The 19,589-nt window shown below is 48.7% G+C and overlaps 1 protein-coding gene across 2 annotated transcripts; it reads right to left on the reverse strand.

Moving 5' to 3' along the window:
* Positions 1 to 1,219: 1,219 nt before the first annotated feature.
* Positions 1,220 to 16,032, reverse strand: LOC144172044 (forkhead box protein L1-like). Of its 2 annotated transcripts, none has more exons than XM_077701002.1 (2): positions 15,880 to 16,032; positions 1,220 to 2,444 (listed from the first exon to the last, which is right to left on the reverse strand). In XM_077701002.1, the coding sequence occupies exon 2, from the start codon at positions 2,432 to 2,434 to the stop codon at positions 1,349 to 1,351; it is 1,086 nt and encodes a 361-aa protein (XP_077557128.1). In that variant the 5' UTR covers positions 2,435 to 2,444; positions 15,880 to 16,032; the 3' UTR covers positions 1,220 to 1,348. The 2 variants fall into 2 exon arrangements, with proteins under 2 accessions (XP_077557128.1, XP_077557127.1); XM_077701001.1 differs by lacking the exon at positions 15,880 to 16,032 and adding an exon at positions 15,743 to 15,873.
* Between the last annotated feature and the right edge of the window lie 3,557 nt (positions 16,033 to 19,589).

A 19,589-nucleotide genomic window follows, 5' to 3' on the forward strand; every position in this document is an offset into this window, starting at 1 on the left:
ATTGGATTAAAGAAAACTACTCGCGCTATTTTGAGTTCGCCTGTATTATACTGTACATCTGAATTATTCACAGATCCCAATGCCGGCTCTAGGTTAGAATAAATGTAGTAATGCGGAAGCAAATAAACGGCCCATTGTGCGAGAAACCCGACGTCGGCATTGGCGTCTGTAACATAAAAACGGCTCCTTGAGGCGCGTAACACCCGTAACACAGCAGGCCTCTGCCTTCCCTACCACCCTTCCTTGTACACTGCTATCAGCTTCTTCAGCGCTGCTCGAGATGAGAGAGGCAGATAAGGTCACATCCTTCGATAGTAGAGTTCCTGTATATCCCCTAGGGGAGCTAAATACAGGAACTCTATTCGATATCGCACTCGTGCGCCACCATGCCAGCTAACAGTCATGTCAGTGCAAGCTACGGGCGAATAAAAAAAAATCAGTGCCCTTCCATTCCTTGAATGCGGATCACCAGCAAAGCTGAGCGCAGTCCAAGGAGTGCACAAAACAAAACACGTTTGCTTGTAATTTGCAATTGAGCATATTTCGTAGCTAATTAGCTGAATGTAACTTGGAAGGACACGAGTTCTATTCTAGCGGACAGACATAAACAAGGGGCTGTTAGTTTCCGTCCCGCGTCGTAGGCATTTTACTGTCCGAGAAACACACCAACGCGAACCGCTCGACCACGGAGGACCGCAGTCAGCTTGCATCGGGCCCCGAGACGTCCACGTTTAAATGTCCCACCAGTACAACGGGCATGTGATCACCGAGCGCGTGAAGCCTGGCTGCGCGTGCACACCCCCAAACATGGAAATCAAGGGATTTATTTGCGCATTGACTGCGCAATTGGTATTATGGCGCAAGCATGCGTCATAATAATGTACACTCCGATGCTTACTTGGAAATTGGACTGAGCCATTATGCGTAGTTGCGTTTATTCGGAAGATATGTCAGTTTTGCTTAACCATGCTTTACACTTAGTATCATTAAACATAGAAAAGTTAAGGAACAGCAACAATCCGTATGTTATCCCTGCCCCTCAAAAAAGAGCACGGAATCAGATACAGCAGTGCAGCTTCTTCGCCACTATTTTCCGATGGGAACAGGCAAGGAGGAGCACAAGAAGCTCTCTATCAGGAGGAGCAGTTGCGTTCCATAGCTCAGCCCTGGCGACACTTACGGTCATATTAGACGGCAGGCAGTGTGCATGAGACTGAGAACCCACGCTCAACAATTTTATTTTAGTACATACATCACTGGCCTTTATAGCGAACTTACAAGTGCGTTCAGAAAGCTTATAAATAAGTGATAAGGGAGTGATTACGACAGAAGAAACGCCGTATGTTAATTAAGGCAGGTAAGTTCTTTCCCCGAACTTCAATAGCGGGGGGAAAGTATCACAGGCCGCCTTGGACTCCGCCGAAAGGAAGGGGAGTTTGTAGCTCATCAGGGCTTCGTACCTACTCAGTGGTGGCCAGAACTCGCCGTCTTGAGTGAGATTGCCTGTTCCTAACCAAGTTCTGGCCAAATACACTGGCAGCGCGAATGGAGGCAAATGGCCGAACAACACGCCTTCGCCAGCAGCTGCTCCGAACAGTGGATATCGCAGAGGTGGGGAATCGGTTCGGCAAGTTGTGGCCGGCCGCTTCATGATGCTCTCGATGGTGAAAGAACTGTTGAAATGGCCGTCAGGATTGCTTCCGGCGCCAACCGCTGCCGGCGGCGAGCAGTTGAAAGTCGGACCCTTCTGCACCGGCAGCTCGGCTGTCTCGTGTCGATTCGAGGGAAGCGCCAGCGCTTCAGAGTATTCCGCGGGAAGCCCGAAATCGATGCACGGCAGTCCGGCCGAGGTCGAAACCCTGTCGTGCTCGACAGGAGCGTTAGGGCGCTCTACCTCCACCGAAGGCTGCTTCTTCCTGCGTTTCCTGCGCCTGAAGTTACCGTTCTCGAACATGGACTCGCAGTTGGCGCCCAGCGTCCAGTAGTGACCTTTGCCCGGTTTCCCTTTCTCGCGGGGAAGTTTCACAAAGCAGTCATTGAGGGACAGGTTATGCCGGATGGAGTTCTGCCATCCCTGCTTGTTGTGGTGGTAGAATGGAAACCTGTCCATGATGAACTTGTAGATGCCATTCAATGTGATCTTCTGCTCCGGAGCGCTGCGGATGGCCATCGTGATGAGAGCGATGTACGAGTACGGAGGCTTCATGGCCCCTTCGGCCGCACCTAAGCAGCCGATGTCGGACAGCGTGCCCCCTTCAGGCCCGTAGTACGAGCTGGAGGGGTAGGAGATGGAGCCCGCTCCTCCTGGCGCCGACGGCAGGAAGCGGGGCTGGACATTTTCAGGGACCGGGACGAGGCAACCCGGTTTGTAGAAAAAATCAGAGCTGCAGGCTCCCGCATGCTCCAGCGCTTGCGTTTCCACCGATGACTTCATGCAAAGGGACCTGAAAAACAGACAAAACGCGCGACTTGTCACAGCTGAATAAGTAACTGCATTCGCGACAGGATTCCAGCTTTCGGTATTTCTGCTCTATAGGGGCAAACCTGATGTAAAAAACCCCAGTGTTCGATAAATTTATTGGCTAAAACAAACCGACCTGTAAATTTAAGGCTTGACTTACTCTGCTGGGCTGGTTGGGTTTGCCCGCATGTCTTGGAGACGAACATGTTGTAGACGAATTTCTAGCACTTGTCATATACCACAATTTTTATGTCCTCATTAGAGTCCAAGTAAATGGCAGTAGGTACATTGGAAATGCACTGTCACGCAAATACGTAATTTCTGCGTTCTTGCATTCATTTACCTCGTTTAACACCTGACAAGCGAACTCTACGGTTTGTCAGCCAAAAAATAGTTTAAATTTGTGTGCTAGAACAGGAGGAGCACGAGGAATCAGTTTATTAAAAGAGCAAAACCACAGTTGGCTGAGCCATATTATGGCAAAAAATTTTCTTTACTTTTACATCTATTCAAAATAAAATCACAGCCGCGTTAACGAAAACTGAATCCCGTAAGGAAATCGGGAAATTAGAATTGAATCCTGTAAGCTTGATAATGATCTACGAGCAGTGTGGTCACGAAAGTCCAGACGAACATTTGCACCCAGATACATGATGTAAGAAGAAAGGTTATCATTAGCGGAGAAAGCTTTATAAATGTCCCCTGGTGTGACCCGATGCAAATCCGATCTGCTTGAAATCGTTACGTCGCATTTCGCCGTCCCGAGGCCCGGAGGCGTCACGAGCGCGCGGGTGCCTAGTTGGGATGGTTTGGATTCAAGAATCTCTCGGTGGTGCGTGCTTTTTGTGCCGTGAGTCGTCCCCCACCTCCACCCCACGCCTGCTCAGCGCGACGGCACGTCCACCGCGCCCTTCAAGAGGCCTTTAAAGGCTCACCAAAACCTCTCTCTCTCTCTCTCTCTCTCTCTCTCTCTCTCTCTCTCTCTCTCTCTCTCTCTCTCTCTCTCTCTCTCTCTCTCTCTCTCTCTCTCTCTCTCTCTCTCTCTCTCTAAAAAGGTTGGCTGCACCTCCTCCACGACTGCAAGCAGCGAAAGCAATTTTAGTGCAGCTGGATATGTATTACAAGAGAGGAGAACCTGCTTGAAGCCAAAGAACCTGGGCAACGCCTACTGTTTTCACACAAGAGCATGCAGATTTGCGCCCTTTACTGACCTTTGTCGAGTTTTTGTTGCAGAGTATCTAAGTGCAGTATTTTTGTCACAGCGTGTTATTTTATATTCATTCCATGAAAAGGGAGGAACCTCTAATCTGAGCGAACCTGAAGAACGGTGTGACACCTAATTATATAGAACTTTTTGTGCCGAAGGAAGAATATGTAGGATTTACGTTTGATCAGCTGTTGGTTTCTGCTTGTCATGTATAACGTCAATCGTTCTTTTACCTTGCGGCAGCATTTCGTAATCGAGAGCTTCTCCAAAAATTTATGTGGTCGTTAGATTTCTGAAGTGAAGTGTTGAAAAGAGGTATAAAAAGGATGTTCTCACTTTACTTTCACGCGCTTCGTTTACGCATAGATATAAAAACGTTCTTTTTTTCTAGGTATGATACAAGATACGATTACAAAGAACACCGTAACGGGGAACGGATTGATTCAGGCAACCTGGAGCTCTGGAGCTATGCCTACATACAGTCATGGACAAATGAAACGCGATCCCTAAAACATGAACGACAACACACAAATGGCACAATTTCTTTCCATTCAAGTCAAATTGACGCGTGGCTTAATTAAATTAACGAAGTTGGGAAATGTGGCTTTCCAAAGATACCTCTAGCGCGCCATTATTGGACCTACAGGAACAGTATTAGTTTTTTCAATTTTGCGTGTTCTGCTTCATCTTTTCGTGTTCGCATTTCATTTTTTTATGACTTTACACGCGTGCTTTACATGTCGCACCCATATAGATGCGGCTGCCGTGGCCGGGAATCGAACTCGCGTGCTAGAAAGACAGCATCGCTGAGCAAATACTGCGGGCAAAACGTTTCAATGCGCGTACAGTACTCGTGGATTTCAATTTCAGCATACCAACTTGTGCCCGAGACAACTACTACGTGATGTCGCCAAGAATCTGGTCAACAAAGATGATAGTGGCTCTGCTGTAAGAACACAAGCTGTTATTACGCCGATGTGACGTGAACTGCAGGCAGTGGTAGCTAAAGTACGTGCACTACTTAACCCTGAATTTTCGCATTTCGGTCATGATCGCTGTACAAACTAGATGCCCCGCCTGATTGCCGACTGTAGCTATACGAAGTGCACTCAACCAAATATAATAAACAAATTTCCTTCAGTGTCCAAGCCCGGGCCTGGTCACGCGCAGGCGGGCCCACCCTAGGCATAGAAATAAATGGGGCCAGCCCGGGCCCGGGCTAAGTGTTACGAGCCCGGGTTGAGCTCGGGATTTATAAAGCGGGCTCAGGCCTGGTTCGGGCCTTAAAACCAGGCCCGTGCAGCGCTCTAGCCTAATGCGGCACATGTCCACAGGTACGCATGTCTTTTCATTTTCATCATAATACTTTCCCCTTTGCGCCGTTTTCTTCCCCTTCGGTTACTATGTCAGAGAGGCTTGGGCAATCGTCCTTATTACCGCCCTTCCTTCGGGCTATTAACGGATGCGTGAATCGCTGCTCACCTAAATGCTTCTTGTCTAATTACCATACACGCACAACGCCTGTTGTAGTCAGTACATGTGTCCACCGCCCGCGTTCAAGTCTAAGGCTTGTAACCCATTCGCTAGGCTCACCTTTAGCCAGCTAGATTTATCGAGCTGTAGTGGTCCAGGGGCTGTGGGCTCTGTGTTTTTCTCGCATTACGGGCGACCTTGTTTGGAATCCCACCCAGCGCGAAATTCGTCGAATTCTTTTTTTTTTTTTTCAAGACTAATGGTTTCGCGTTAAAATTTCGAAAGAGTCCATGGCTTCCTTAATGCGCGAAGTATGCTCCTACCGGACCCCCTCTCTAGGAGCGGTCTGCACAATGGAACTCCTATAGTTCAGCACGGAGCGGTACAGTGACCCCGTCCTAATGCGACTAAGCGAGCAGAAAGAGCGCCTTGGTAGTGAGAGGGCCTACGAGCTCTTGCCTACAGCGAGGGTATATGAGGATTTGGAGATGGATCCTTTCCAGCAATGCTAAAAGTTGGGCCAGTTTGTACGGCTTCGTAACCTCACACCCCGACGGACGACGATAGAGGAAGAGAAAGGCAGGTTTCAGACGCTGAGTCAGAAACAAGCCCGTCGCACTACGACCTTAACAAATTTTGTTTGACTTCCATTTTTTAAGGGGGCTCATTGTTGCGCGTATATCGTTTCCACAGTGTGTTCACCAGTCGACATTCTCACGTGATCAGATATATCGGCAACCGTCAAAGTAATTTGGCTTGCATGGCTGACCCCTATGAAGTGAGGCAGTCTGCGATATCATTCGTGTAGCCGTGTTGTTGTGATTACTTGACTCACACGGGACACACACTCACAGGCAGACACACTCAACTGCACCCCACTACCCCTCCGCCTGGACAAGCCAAATGAAATCTTCGTTAGCCTCGGTGTTGAATGGAGATGAAAGCGAAGCAATGGAGTTAGACGAAGAGATCTTTATGGGTGGCGAGATTCCGTTCCCCTGCTGGTACAAACGAGGCACTTCCTGTGCTCACCCAGCGCCATCTACTGGTTCGATTAGATTTCTCCTTGTGTTATTTTACGCAACTGCCGAAATAACGCCTTAGTAGCCGGGGCGTGGAATCGTGGTTGTTAGAACGAACGCCCTGGGTTCGAGACCCAGCAATATCGCATTTTTTCCCCGAGACTCGCGATTTTTTTTAGTGTAAAATGTGCCTTTAGCTTAATTGTGCCATTCCTCTGGGATGTAACGGCGATTTGGTATCTTTTACGTCGGTTTACAGGCGGGGCGGGGCATAACACGTTGAATTAACCTACAGCATCGCATCGGAAGTACGGGGCTTGTACCTATTTTGAAACGAAACATTGCTTATTTGTGACATTAAGCAGTGTTCCATGTACTGAACGTTGGATAAAGAAGAAGCGCTGGAAATTCAAATGGAAAATTTTGCCGTGTGGTGTAACAAAATGCCATGCAGCATTTTATCCTTTGAGGTACTTTTATCGCCACCCATAGTGCAATGAAGTTGAACGTCATCTGGCGGGTAGATTCTGATGATTACCTCCTGTGTGCTGGCTCCTATGGAAGAAGAACAATTATGGGCGCCTTCACGGGACAATTGCATCCGTCCTCAGCCCTCATTCGTACGTAAAGAAATCAGGAAGTCGGGACTTCAGACATCCAGCCAAGCCAGAACACGTGACCATCTTACCGCCTGCCCGGCAGCACTAACCATCTTGAAGACATGATTTAAGCGCTAAAAAAGACGGACACAAGAAAGGCGACTGTACTGTAGGCGCTTGCATGTCGTGTCGTCTTTCGTGCGTCTTTCTTTCTTAGCGCTTAAATCATGCACTCAAATATTCACCAAATCACCCAGCAATAAGTTTATCAATAGAACTCATTACGATGAACCAATTTTTGTGCCTTCATTTAATACACTTGGATTTAGGCTGCCCCTTTAAACATACCTCTCGTGAATAAAATTGCGCTAAAAGACGGGACGACAGAAGAAGCCATACCACATTACACCCCACCTGCGCTGCGTGGTGTGTCTTCTGTTGTCCCGTGTTTTAGCGCAACTTTATTCCCTATATGTCAGACCAACTAGCCCGTCAGAGGGCTTTGATATACCTCTCGTTTTGCGCCAACTGTCATGCACATGCGATTCGTGGAGTGATATCGGCCGCGGACAGTACTGCAGTTCCCACAGGTAGACTTTCCGGCTCACACCTTCGAATGTTACCTCACCCAATTTATTACCGGCCTCTTTATGTTCTTAGTGTTTAAGTTACAATGCAATAAAGTTTAAAATCCACTTTGGCTTACCCACACACATCTATAGGCCATCATTACTATCACAGAATTTATTAGACATTCGAAAACCTCGGATCAAGGCCAACCCGCTCATTTGGTATGCGCTCAAAAGGAAATAAAAAAAATTGCGCCCACCTCCCCGCGAGGGGAACCCTGTGTAGATGCGACGCATCGTGGGGTTCACTTAGTGTTTCCGATGAATTGATTCTGAAATCGCGTGAAACGTGTCGGGAACGCGTATGATTATTATGTTTTATGATTATTAGGTTTTATTGGCCAATCTTGGTCAATCTCTCTAAGTGGTATGCTTGGGGCTTCGCTGTCGCAACGACCTTTACTCCATCATTGTTGCTGTAAGTGGGAGCTTCTTTTCTTTTATTGCAAGTGTTAATCATTGCCCCATCATGCGTTGTATCAGTAGCATCTTGACGTAGTTTGGATGAGTCAAGGATATAAGGCGCGTTCGTAGCATTTGATTCTGTCTCGGTTTTGTGGCGCATTGGAGAGAGCACCATGTACCTCGCGTTCCGCCCACAGGGTCGTGGGATCGAAACCGGGCGCCGCTAACTATTATTTTTTTATAGTGTAGGGGGAGGTGCGGACAACGCCGTATGGAGGGACAAGGTGAGTGAATGAGATGCAGTCGCATCTAAAAGACACCAGTCTTCGATGAAGAAACGCTGGACCGCGGAAACGAAAAGCGCAATGAGAAATGCCTGAAGCTGCGATAACCTCACGCGTTTTCTGGGCTTTTATTTTTCTTTAGCTGAATGCTCGCAACTACGACTGAACATCTCCGTCAGGGCAATTTGACAATGACGACGGCCACCTTGTCGTCAATCTTCATCGCTGCCTTCTCTTTTCTTGGGAGCGCAATTAAGGCTTACTGGTAAACGGTGGTGAAGTTCTGATACAATGGGCTGTGGTGCGAGCACATCTAGCGAAGCTGTGATGCAATATCTCGACACAGCTGTGATACCGGTTTTGACAGAAATTAGTTATTTATCACGCGATTGTGTAAAATCGCACGGAGGAACCTCTCCCTCAAGCGCTAGACACATGTACGACGAGCGCACGCGATTCGCATGCGACTGATCGCTACGACTTATTGTTAGGATCCGCCAAAACCGGTCCTAACAATAAGTCGTAACGATCAGTCGCATGCGAATCGCGTGCGCCCATCGTACATGTGTCTAGCGCTTTATTCACCTCCTACGTCAGCAAGTTGCCCAAATCCCGCCCATGATCCATCGCGTCACCAAACGCCGCAGAAACCTCCGTAGAAATGACGTCATGTGGAGTTTTCATGCCCTTACCGCCATCAGTCGCCTCGCCTATCTTCCGCACCACTACCCCATCCTCACCCAATCCGCCCGACAGACATCCTGCTCAGGACGGCCATCAAGGAGGCTCTGGAGCTTCCTCATGATGCAAACATCCAGAGCTTACCTCAGTTACGCCTCACCACGAAGCTACTCGATGCCCAGCGCATCGGGCATCCAGTGCTGCAGTTCAGGTCGCACCCGTTCCCCGAAACGGGCTCACACCCGGGCGCACGTATTTGGCGACGGCACCTCGGACGACTCGGTTCTGTACACCGACCCGGCCCAGTATCCTTATAGGAGTGCTGTGCGTTTAGTTGTAGTTGACAACACGGACACCTTTCGTGTTGCAAGTACACTCCCCTTCACCGCCAGTGGCCAGGCAGAGGAGAGGCAGTCGCACTGGCCAGCGCACGAGCTTCCGCTCTTCCCGTCAGCGCAGATTCCCCACATTCTTTCCCCGTGCTTCCGAAGGTGTGAATCGTCCTCTCTACGTGAGAATGAGCGCACCCATTCGCATGCCCGAGAACTGACCGGCAGGGTCATGGGAGAGCTGTCCACGACAGACGACGCAACACTGACACCCACCCCTTATCCCGCCATCATATAGCTCTCTCCAGGCTGGTGTTGACCGGCGTCAACACAAGACTACTTCCTTTCCCTTCTTCCGACACATGTTCACAATTGCCACCCCCCCCCCCCCCCCCCGATACGGTGGCGCTGTGGTGCTCACCCCACGGCACCGTTCTACATAGGAGTTTGTAAACCCTCCGGGCTTCGCACCCGTCCCTAACCCACCCCACATTTTCCTCTTGGTAGTCAGCGCTGTGCAGCTCCAACCGGCGAAAGCAAAACCTACAGCTCTGCTTTCCTCGTTCCAGCCCGCCGAGTGGCTAAAGGCAATGGGACCCTGGACTGATGTTCATTGGAAAGTTCTAGAGCTCCTCGAAAATTCACTGAAACAGGCGTAAGTGCCTGTTTCACGATACAATCGCGATGCAATTTACGAGGTTGTTCTTTTCGGATGAAAAAATATCTTGCGAAATACTTGACATATACTGTCAAAAATGACAGCTGACGTGTCACCGAAGAATCCGCCGAGAGATGGAATGCGAAAATGGAGCGACTGACTCAGCCGCCTAACACGCGAGGATGCGCGGAACCTTGATCATTTCTTGGCCAATATGGCAGGCGCGTATGCCTCATGCTTGATGGTGCGGAGAAGTTTGCCTTTTTCCCCATTAGATCAACCAGAAACGTAATGAAAAATGAAAACAAAAACACAAACCGAATCGGTATTTTTGCCGGTACGGGCACCGACCCCCAACAGCTTTTCACATGCCGAAACCGAACCGTATAACTGAACGGAAAAAGGAAATGACATTATTGGCGGTGAGACGTTTGAGTGGCGCCCCCTGGCTAGGACGTCGGCTTAGGGACTCGCGCCGCTGTCGTCTGCTTGTGAGGGGCAGCAGTGCCTGTGCTAGAACCCGCCCACTTTGATGCTATAGTGCATTAACAAGCGTATTTCCAGTAATTCAGGTATTTTGCCAGCTTCTGACACCTCTAAATAATTTCAAGCGGTATCCCGCTCAAGTTCGCAGCACACGAGGAGCGAGAGACCAAATGTCTTCAGAGCATCGGTCAGATGATCGTGTGTAACTCGTCCTTTCTAGCTTGTTTGCAAGCTTCGCTGCTCAGAGCTCCTCGATAAGTATTCGAAATTCGTAGGCTTCCCTACAGTTTTTGAGGTGCTCCTATGAAGACTCAACAGTTTAATGCTACGCACCAAGCAGCGGGCCCCTACACGGGCATCGCACAGCAGGAAATAAACTGGCTGTCTTCTATATCTGTTATTGTAGTTGACTTGTATTGGATGAATATTTTTTCTGTGCTCAACGCGTTAATTTTTCTGCAGCGTCACGAACGCCTTACTTGGAGGTTTGGGGATGTTTGGGAGCCTCACAAAATTCGTGCGGATATTTTCTTTAGGCTGTAAGACATAAGTACTTTCTTCACAAATTGGCTTTCGTTATGGCTGCGTGCTAGAACGTGCATATCCCCAGTGTGTGTTGTTTATTCAGATGCAAATGCAATGGGGAGATTTGTGCTACACCCCGCGAGACGGCGCAGACAACGTTGTTCACAGTACTCGAGGGCGGCTTTGGTGACCCGAATTTCTATCTTAACCACCGTACAGTGTTGAAGGCTTGATATACTCGCTAACGAACGCAATAAATAGTATACGTGCCGGTTTTCAGTATAACAAGAATGGAAACAGATGAATATACCCAAGCAGCTGTTTACTGTTTTCCAACCCCTTCAGGCTTAAAGAACAAATCCTGGCCTACTCGGGATGATGTTCGATGAATTGAATAAAATTATTCTTACTCTCTTGTCCTGGTCTGGGGAGCCCGCCCACTAACCAGCTCGATTTTACTGTGAAATAAAGTTTTTGCTCATCTCCCGCTTCCTCCTCTTCAGTGCAGTTTTACTATAACACATATCTAAATAGTGGGAAAATATCGCTTTAAGACGTGTACAGAAATATCCCTCCAAGTCTGAACAAACATAGTGACCCTGCATTTTTACCGTACTTATTATTCGTTTTTCTCAATAAGCCCCCATACTGGTTAAGACCAGCACGCGTTAGTAGGTTATGCGGAACTGAACCTACATTTTTGCGCTCCATAGGGCATGTCGGCATACTTTCATGTCATGACAACGTAAAATGATGTGATACAATACTTTCGAGAGTTCGGCAAGGTTGCAAAAACTTTTTTACCTTACATACGGTTACCGGGAATCGTAATGCCTTAAGCCAAAGCCGACAGCCCATAACGCATGGAATTTCTTTTCGTCTTGCACTTTCGCTGTTGTCGGTTTCGCTGTTTCCTTTGTTCGAAAGATTGCTGAATACAGAAGCCGACGCCTAGCTCCGACTCTTCGCGCTCCGCACAGGACCGGCTTCGCCAGGAATGGGCGACGCCGGCAATGTTTCTTCCTAAGCGGTATCCAAAACTATACTTTAAAAGACGCCCTGAGTTAGTGTATGCGACAAGTCTTTTATTGCGATAAAAAGTTGCGCATACGCAAAATCTGGTGCGGACAAGCATCAAATGTCAAACGAGCGCAAAGAAACAGCTAAGAGAGCAAGCCCGATTGAAGCAGACGGCAAATGCTAGAATCCCTAAGCCGACGTCACGGAGGCGCGCTGCACAGCGCCGCCCGTGGTCCCGCTCACCGCCAATAGGTTCACCACGAAACAGTTCGACCACGCGCTTTGATAATGAGCGGTCAATGTCATTTGGGGGTTTTCTCTATAGCGCTACCCACATAGAGCGATTCTTGCGAGCGACGCGACGGGCGATGCGACGGGGATCCGCAATCGCTCGTCCCAGTGGCTTCGCTGAGGCAACCACATCAGAGCGATCGCGAATGCCATCGCGCGCGCTACTTCGAAACGCGATCCCAATTTTGCCGCACAGGGCCCAATGCCATTATCGAAGTAAACACGGCTTCAAGGTTTTTTTATGTGTGCATTTGTCACAAAAACGGGAAATAAACGTATTTCAGTAAGCAGAGGGTCGTACTTTTCTAGGAGGCACTGTGCCACCGCTCGCCCCTTCTCCTCGTTCTCTCCCTAAGCCGGAAGTTGCGTCCCTTGCGGCTGTCCTATTGGCTAGTCGTTGAGGCCACTGCCGGGAGGTGAGCGACTTTTTCTGGTGACCCAGAACCAATTATGATGATGATGATGATTGCTATTGGTTTCCACTTTGTAGCGGAGTGATGACGTGTCATCTTACCAAAAAGGACTAATATACCTATGTTTTATACTCTTGGTTGAAAACTAGCTCTGCTTAGGGCGGACACAAAAAACTTATTAGGCACAAAATACTTATCCTTTCTGTTACAGGTGGTAGCTGTTCTAGGCAATATTCCCCGGTGAGCTTTTCGTCCACCAGCATTCTAATCTTCTTTTCTTCGCCTCGAAAGCCTTAAAGCTAACTTCCTCGGTGCTACCCTTAAATTCCAGGGCTTCTGGAAGCCGAATATTTCCCTCGTGTATATTTGGATGGATACCCTCGCAATCTAACACTATGTGCCGCATAGTTTCTGTTTCTTTTCCGCAGACCACGCATACCCCAGCATTTTCTGAATACTTCCCCACAAAGCTCTTAGTTCGCAAGCAACCTGCTCAAGCCTCAAAAAGCAGAGCACTTCCCCGGGAATTATCGTAGACATTTTTCTTTCTGATGTACAATTTCTCCGCCCTGTACATCTCTAACGACGTTTTAGCTTCCATTTTTTCTCCATTTATCCGTTTCTATCTGCCTTGCCTCTTTTTTGGTTACCTTGGCTGTTTTGGATTCTCCACTGTTCTTTCCGTATTTCATCGTTGGCCTTCTAGTCGATTCTAGTCTAGTCTAGCCTTATAACCGATCGATTCGATGAGCGATTTGGTCCGCGGTGAAAAGTAGTTCGTCGCTAGTCGCTCCCCAAATCGCTCTATGTGGTTAGCGCTTATCACGTACAGCCAACCTCGTAATCTTTCACGTTTTCACCCATTCCGATCAGTCACGAGAGTTTAAAAGTTGTTTTCGGTCACGAAATGGGAAAGCAGATGCGCACCAATATTGCAAGCGCACGTTGCCAGTGGTCGCGCACGCAGAGTGCAAGGCTGTGAAATAGGCATATAATCTGCGCAGCCTGCATGCGGTATAAAACATCGGCTTCGTCTTTTCCAGGCGTAGGTTTCGCTGCGACAGTGCCGAAGCAAGCAGGCCACAAGCTTGCTTCAAGGCCCATCAGCGAGGGTGTGCACCCTCAAGTGCCTTTTTGTCGCATTTCATTATTTTTTTTTAGAGAAGGTCGCACCTTTTAGAAGCTTAAGCGCACCAGAAGTGGGTATTTGTTATAATGATGCTTTAAAATAACACTTAAATGCAGTTTGAAGAAAGAATATTGCACAAACCACACAAACCTCTCGCTCAAGTGAGCGCCACTGATTGAGAGAACGCCTCAGAAATCGGCCGCAAAACAGTGATACTGACGCTGTGAACGCTGTCAAGGTATGCTCCACAAATGAATTTTTTTTTAATGCGCCTGGAGCTGCATTTGGCCCGGTAATGGAGTGTGGGAACGAATTGAACGAGTTGGCAGCGAATAACGACTGGTGGAGTACACAGCGAAAAGGCGGGCTGAAATCGGAGGACAGAACCGGTCGCTGTCCTGTCTTCAGACGGCAACGTATGGTCCTGTCACCCCCTCGCATCCTATGTTTGCGCTGTTGGTTCCACAACTCGAAGTGCACCATCCGTTCAGTTCACTGTTGCCATTAACCAATCGCTGAACGCTCGCTGGAAACGCTCGCGTGCCGACGTGAGAGAACATGATGCAGAAATGACCGTGGCGAGACGGCGATAAATGGCCAATCAGTTACGTTACGTTGTGCTGTAAAATCTTCCCCTCTGACAGTCTACTCTGCTAAAAGTTACCTCCAACCGTTTTCTTCTGCCCCCACTACTAAGTGGTTGTTATGAAACAAAAGATAGGTCGTACTCCCCCTCCCCACGAGTGTTAAATTCTACTCCCGTCCGTCATATGTGCAATACTAGGCAGGGGACCACGGCTGCTGCTCTTGCCCTGCGATAGAGCAGTGGCGGTCATGGCCATGAAAGTTATGTGAACAGCACGAATGACGACGAGCGGCTGCAACGGGCACTGCTGAATGACCTTGTCAGCCAAGTTGGACAGTCAAGACCGGGCAAGATGCTGCCGCAAGGCAGCATCTTGTTTGCCAGCCGTCTCTAAAAGAAGAGGTCATGGATAGGCGATACCAGTCGTGGTTGCTCCGAAGATTTAGCGAATGGGTCCGAAAAAAACTTGGCCGCAGCGGTTATCTCCCAGCTGGTAAGCGGCGACTACCTGCTTCCCACTCACGTGCTGGTAATCTGACGGAAACTAGAGCAAAGCTTCCACGACGTGGGATGCACTCAATGATCGCGATGTCCATGGAAAAGATATAATGAGCCTGACAAATCGCATGTGCTACCACAGCGGGGACGGAGGTACTGGCTGCGCTGGAACACACTTGCCACGAGATAGTGCAGTCGTTTCACAGGCAGGAGTGCGCCGGCGCTGCCATTAACCACATATTCGGGTAAGCAAAATGAGTTAACAAGTTCAACTAAACATCGTGTCTCATGAATAACGATAAGCAGCTATCACCTTTCGCCGGCGGTTGCGTAAGTACCACACACTCCGACGGCGCAGCGCTGAAAAAAGTGCACGCTACGTAGGAGTCTGTTATTTCCACTTGAGTGACGCAGTTTAAAAACCGTTCTGTTAACCTACTTAGATTTGCATGGTATTTTGAAGGTATACATACGTTTAGTTAGCCTTGCTACCAGTGAAATAATCAAATTCCCTAACGCACCGTCTGGAAAGGGCATAATGAGCTGCCGCCTGATGAACGCAAGCTGCAGATCCGACTGCCTGCTCACTTGTTGCATTCACGGACTCGCATCCGCTTGTATCTTCGAGTAGCCGACCATTTCTCTTTCACGCTTTCTCATAGAATCATTGAAGGCGCTTGTTGATTTTTCACGGTTACCCAAACAATAAGATACGTGCTAAAACAGCCAATTGAGATACGGCAGCACGTGCTCGTGCTGTGAATCAAGCTAAATTGGAGGAAACAGGTGAAGCACTAAGGCACAAAGTGGACGCAGTATGAAAAACGCCACGCCCAGAGAAGTCCAGCTCAATCTCCACGCGCTGAGGAGAGCAGCAAAGAGACACGCATTACATGGATGTTTCCGTTAGAATAGTATGGCTCTAAACTCCATCCACATAATGACGCAACTCATAATAGGTACACAAATAATGGGAACCAACAGTCTGCACAGCAAGAGGACACGGATTATAAAAATGACATCTTGGGGATGCCGCATAAACGTACCGGTGATCCAATTCGTGGCCGAAATACATGTGTGTCAGCGCAACTCAAAAGTGAAACGAGGAGCACCCCAAGTGACTGACAAAAGGAAACTTTGTTACGTAGTTTGGTTGCCAAGAAAAGCTCCCGCCAACACTCACCGGCACGCGAGCAGGAGACGACTGTAGGCCGGCGGCCGAATGCGCACTGACTACGAGACGAGCGCGAGCCGGCAGTCCGATCAGCGGCGTGGCGGAACCGTTTCTGATTAAAAACCACCCGGCCTCTTCTTAACAGCGCAGTTTATATATCTGTACGTCGACAGAGGGACTACATACACAAACAGCCGCCCTCTCCCGGGCCCTCTCTCTCCCCGCGCGATAGAGAAATATAAATGTTTTCACTTCTCCCTTCCTTTATGCTCGGCGCCCAGGAAAAATAAAGGTCCCCCTTCCGAACACCCCTCTCTCGGCGAATATTTATGTTTAGATACATTTTATGAGCCTCCTCGTTCCGGTGCCCCGTGAATCAGCATAGCGGCCGCGCGGGCGGCGTTTGTCGTCAGCGCCGAGAGATGTCGCTGCTGCCGCCGGTGGCAGAGATGCCCAGGCCCGGGCTCAGCTCCACCAGCTCTGCCCTGCAGCGACGCGCGGCTTCATGCCCCGGCTCCCTTCGGCGGCTTCGCATTCCGCGAGGCCCTCAAATGAGCAAAGCAGCACCCCGCACCAACACTTGGCAGCAATCTTTGGCCCGCCGCGTTTCCCGTGCTCAAATTTCCGCCCCAGACTGATCTCTATAGCTTTTGCACTTAAAAAACACTGGTGCCTTTTCGATGCTTATATTATCTCGCGTCATTTCCTTCCACTTACTCATTGGAAGCTTTGTATATCAGCTGTTTTTATTTTGTTTTGTAATCACGGAAGACCACGCATACTTGGCTGCAGCAAAAAAACTTGTCATTCATCCGTCCGCGCGTGCTCAAGTTTCTTGTCAATCCCGACCTTATGGGTCTGAGATAAACATTCTTATGGAAGAAAATCTTACTGTAGTCACATCCTGTGTGCTCACCAATCCCCCCAAGATAGGAAATAACCTTGCCTTAATTCTTTTCTATTTCCTGCTTGCCGTGTTAAGGCCAAGTCGTGCTCCGTCCGTGTTTGTATCACATCACGGATTCTTACGAAGGTGAAGATGTTAAAACAAATAAATAGATTTAAGGAAGCCACGACAAAAAATGAAAATTCTGTTCAGTTTGGAGGAACTAGCCTTTGGTAACTCACTCAGCTCCATTTCACTCTGAAATACGTTTTTTTTTTAACCGAGAAAATGGCGGGAATATTATAATAAGGTATGATTTTGCGCTACAGTGGCGTAATATGGGTCAGCACTAATAATATACGAATTGGTGCAATCAAAAGAAATTAGAATCCCCGCTACAATCGGCCAGTCATGTATCTTGGCGGTGACTCAGGGCGGAGGCCGCCAATCCCACGAACAAGATACCGTGACGTCATTAGAAAAGTTGCCGGAAAGTGGCTAGAGAGTCGCCACTACTTTACATGTTTTCCTTTATATCTCCGTTATTTGTTTGAAGTTTGCGATGAAGTTGGTACCATTGCTATCGAGGGAAAGCAGTCTCTTTATCGAACCAAACTTTGTTCTTGGCCCCTCTAAAGCTCAAGCTTCATAACGTTCATCTTAAACGCATGGAAAACACACGGACAAAGAAGACAAGGGCAAGCGCTTGTCCTTGTCTTCTGTGTCCGTGTGTTTTTCATGCGCTTAAGATGAACGTTATGGAATACCAAATAGCCCGAATGCAAGCCCTTCCTCAAGCTTCAAATCCTTGGAATGTGAGAAGGAGCTTCAGGAAAGTGGAGGAGGAGCACAGATGGTTGCACTTCGCAGCCCTGAGACATTTTGTTTCGTAAGTCGGCCTTTTCTTCCGTGTCCTTGCTTTCCCTCCACAGAGCATCCCCCCATGCCTCATCCCTGCTTAAATACTACAATTTTCCGTGGACGTTAGGGTAAAGCGAAACTTCAATAAGGTAGAACAAAACTGCCCTCAATGCACGATGTGAACGTGGTTGGAGAGTGAAACCAACCAAGTGCGCGATAACAACACACGATTCACCGGGACGCAGTCAGAAGAGGTGACAGAAACCGAGCACGATTGCTCGTGATTTGGGGTGTGACATACTTCTGAGTCATTTAGCCTAATGAAACTTGGAAGGAATGGGCAGGTTTACGGGGACCGGGGCTGTTGGTTTCAGGGTGGCTTTGTGGTGCTGATGGAATGGCTTAGAAGCGGCAGCTTCACTTTATTTGAATTAAAACTGCGACTGATAGTTACCCATAATACCTGCTGGGAAAACTTCTTACGGTTATGTAATATTTGAGAACTTCAGCGTAAAGTAATTCGTTTTGGGGTATTTCCGATAAATCACGAGTTACAGCCGTTTACTGTTGCCATACTTCTCCTACAGAAGCCCATGTATAGGCGGCAGATAGGAATCTGTCGTACAGAAGTATTGAGAATCCCTCACTACTCTTGTACGACACAGTGAAGTCATATTCTTGCAAGAGTAAGGTCCATCAAGCTAGGTGACCGGAAGAGTCACGCAGGCATACAATCCCCCACGGGGAATGGCCACCATAACAACATCAATATGCCCTTTAAAGCAACCCTAATATCTTTATCCAATGGGGAAATACATACAACCATCAAACAGCACGAAGATAGAGTGAGTGAGTGAAAACTTTATTAAGACGAGCTTCAGGCGCTGATGGTCGGGCCCCCGCCCGGCGGGGGCCTCCTCTAGTCCGGAAAGCCCTGGTCCGCGCTGGCTGCCCTGGACCTCTCCATCAGGCCTCGCTGGATTGAGAGGTCGGTGCTGGCCAGCTGGCCCGCCCACTGCTCGTACGTCGGGTGAGGATTGGGGCAAGGGATGGGGTGTACTGGCACTCCCATACCATGTGGTACAGGGTGCCAGGTTGGGGACAGAAATTACGAGTGGTGTAGTACAGGACGGGTACACGGCATGAAGGAGAGTGGAGAGAGAGGTAGGAATTTGTTTGAAGTCTCCTTCCGTCCGAAACAGTCGTGCACCCGAAGTTCCACCTCAGTGAGCGCTAGAAGGGGAACTGCCCAACGAGGGCGAGCGACCGCACCTGCGATGTGGCGTGATGCGAGCGACGGCGTGGATTAACTCCTATTGTGGCGTGATATAGCGCAACGCTCCTGCGCGTGCGCCCGCGCCAGCTGCGAACGGCGAGTTCCAACAATATATTTATTAGCTCAAACAGGGGCACAGTCAACACTTTATCACTGGCCAGCCTCCCCAGGTACGTGCCAAACACCGCAAGGACATCATCATTATCATCGTCGTCATTAGATCACATGGATAAAGTTGTCTTTACCTCAAGGGATTCGGCGTGCGCCACCACCGACGGCGCAAGTCAGCCAATACAAGCTTCGCCTGAATGTGCAGGTAACAAAGAGCGCGAATTGATGTACGTCCCGGTTATTACCACCGTTAATATGATCCCGAATAACGCTCGAGTTCCCCAAGTTGCATAGGTGACGCTTTTATGCATGCTATTTTATTAAATATTAACAGTACAAGCAGAGAGTGCCTCATGCGATAACAGCGTTATTGACGTTAACGCTGAATTTTATATCATATATTTACATTCTTAGAAGTGCCTCCACCTTACAAAGTTCAACCTGTCGCAATCCTTCGAAACCAATATTTTCGGTTTGTCGAATCATTTAGAAATGGTGGACTCCTGGATCGTAAAGAGCAATTCAAACATGTCATCCCAGGACAGTTTGTTCTATCAGGTAAGCTGCCGGAATGGCCAATTGTTA

The sequence above is a fragment of the Haemaphysalis longicornis genome, unplaced genomic scaffold, assembly GCF_048455015.1.
Source record: "Haemaphysalis longicornis isolate Haplotype H1 unplaced genomic scaffold, Haemaphysalis longicornis Haplotype H1 scaffold_1, whole genome shotgun sequence".
Lineage (NCBI taxonomy): Eukaryota > Metazoa > Arthropoda > Arachnida > Ixodida > Ixodidae > Haemaphysalis > Haemaphysalis longicornis.

Coding starts and splice junctions, on each gene's coding strand:
- LOC144172044 (XM_077701001.1), bottom strand. CDS start 15,771: ATGTATTTCGGCCACGAATTGGATCACCG. Junction 2,445..15,742: donor GGCCACGAATTGGATCACCG/GTACGTTTATGC, acceptor TCTGTTTTTCAG/GTCCCTTTGCATGAAGTCAT.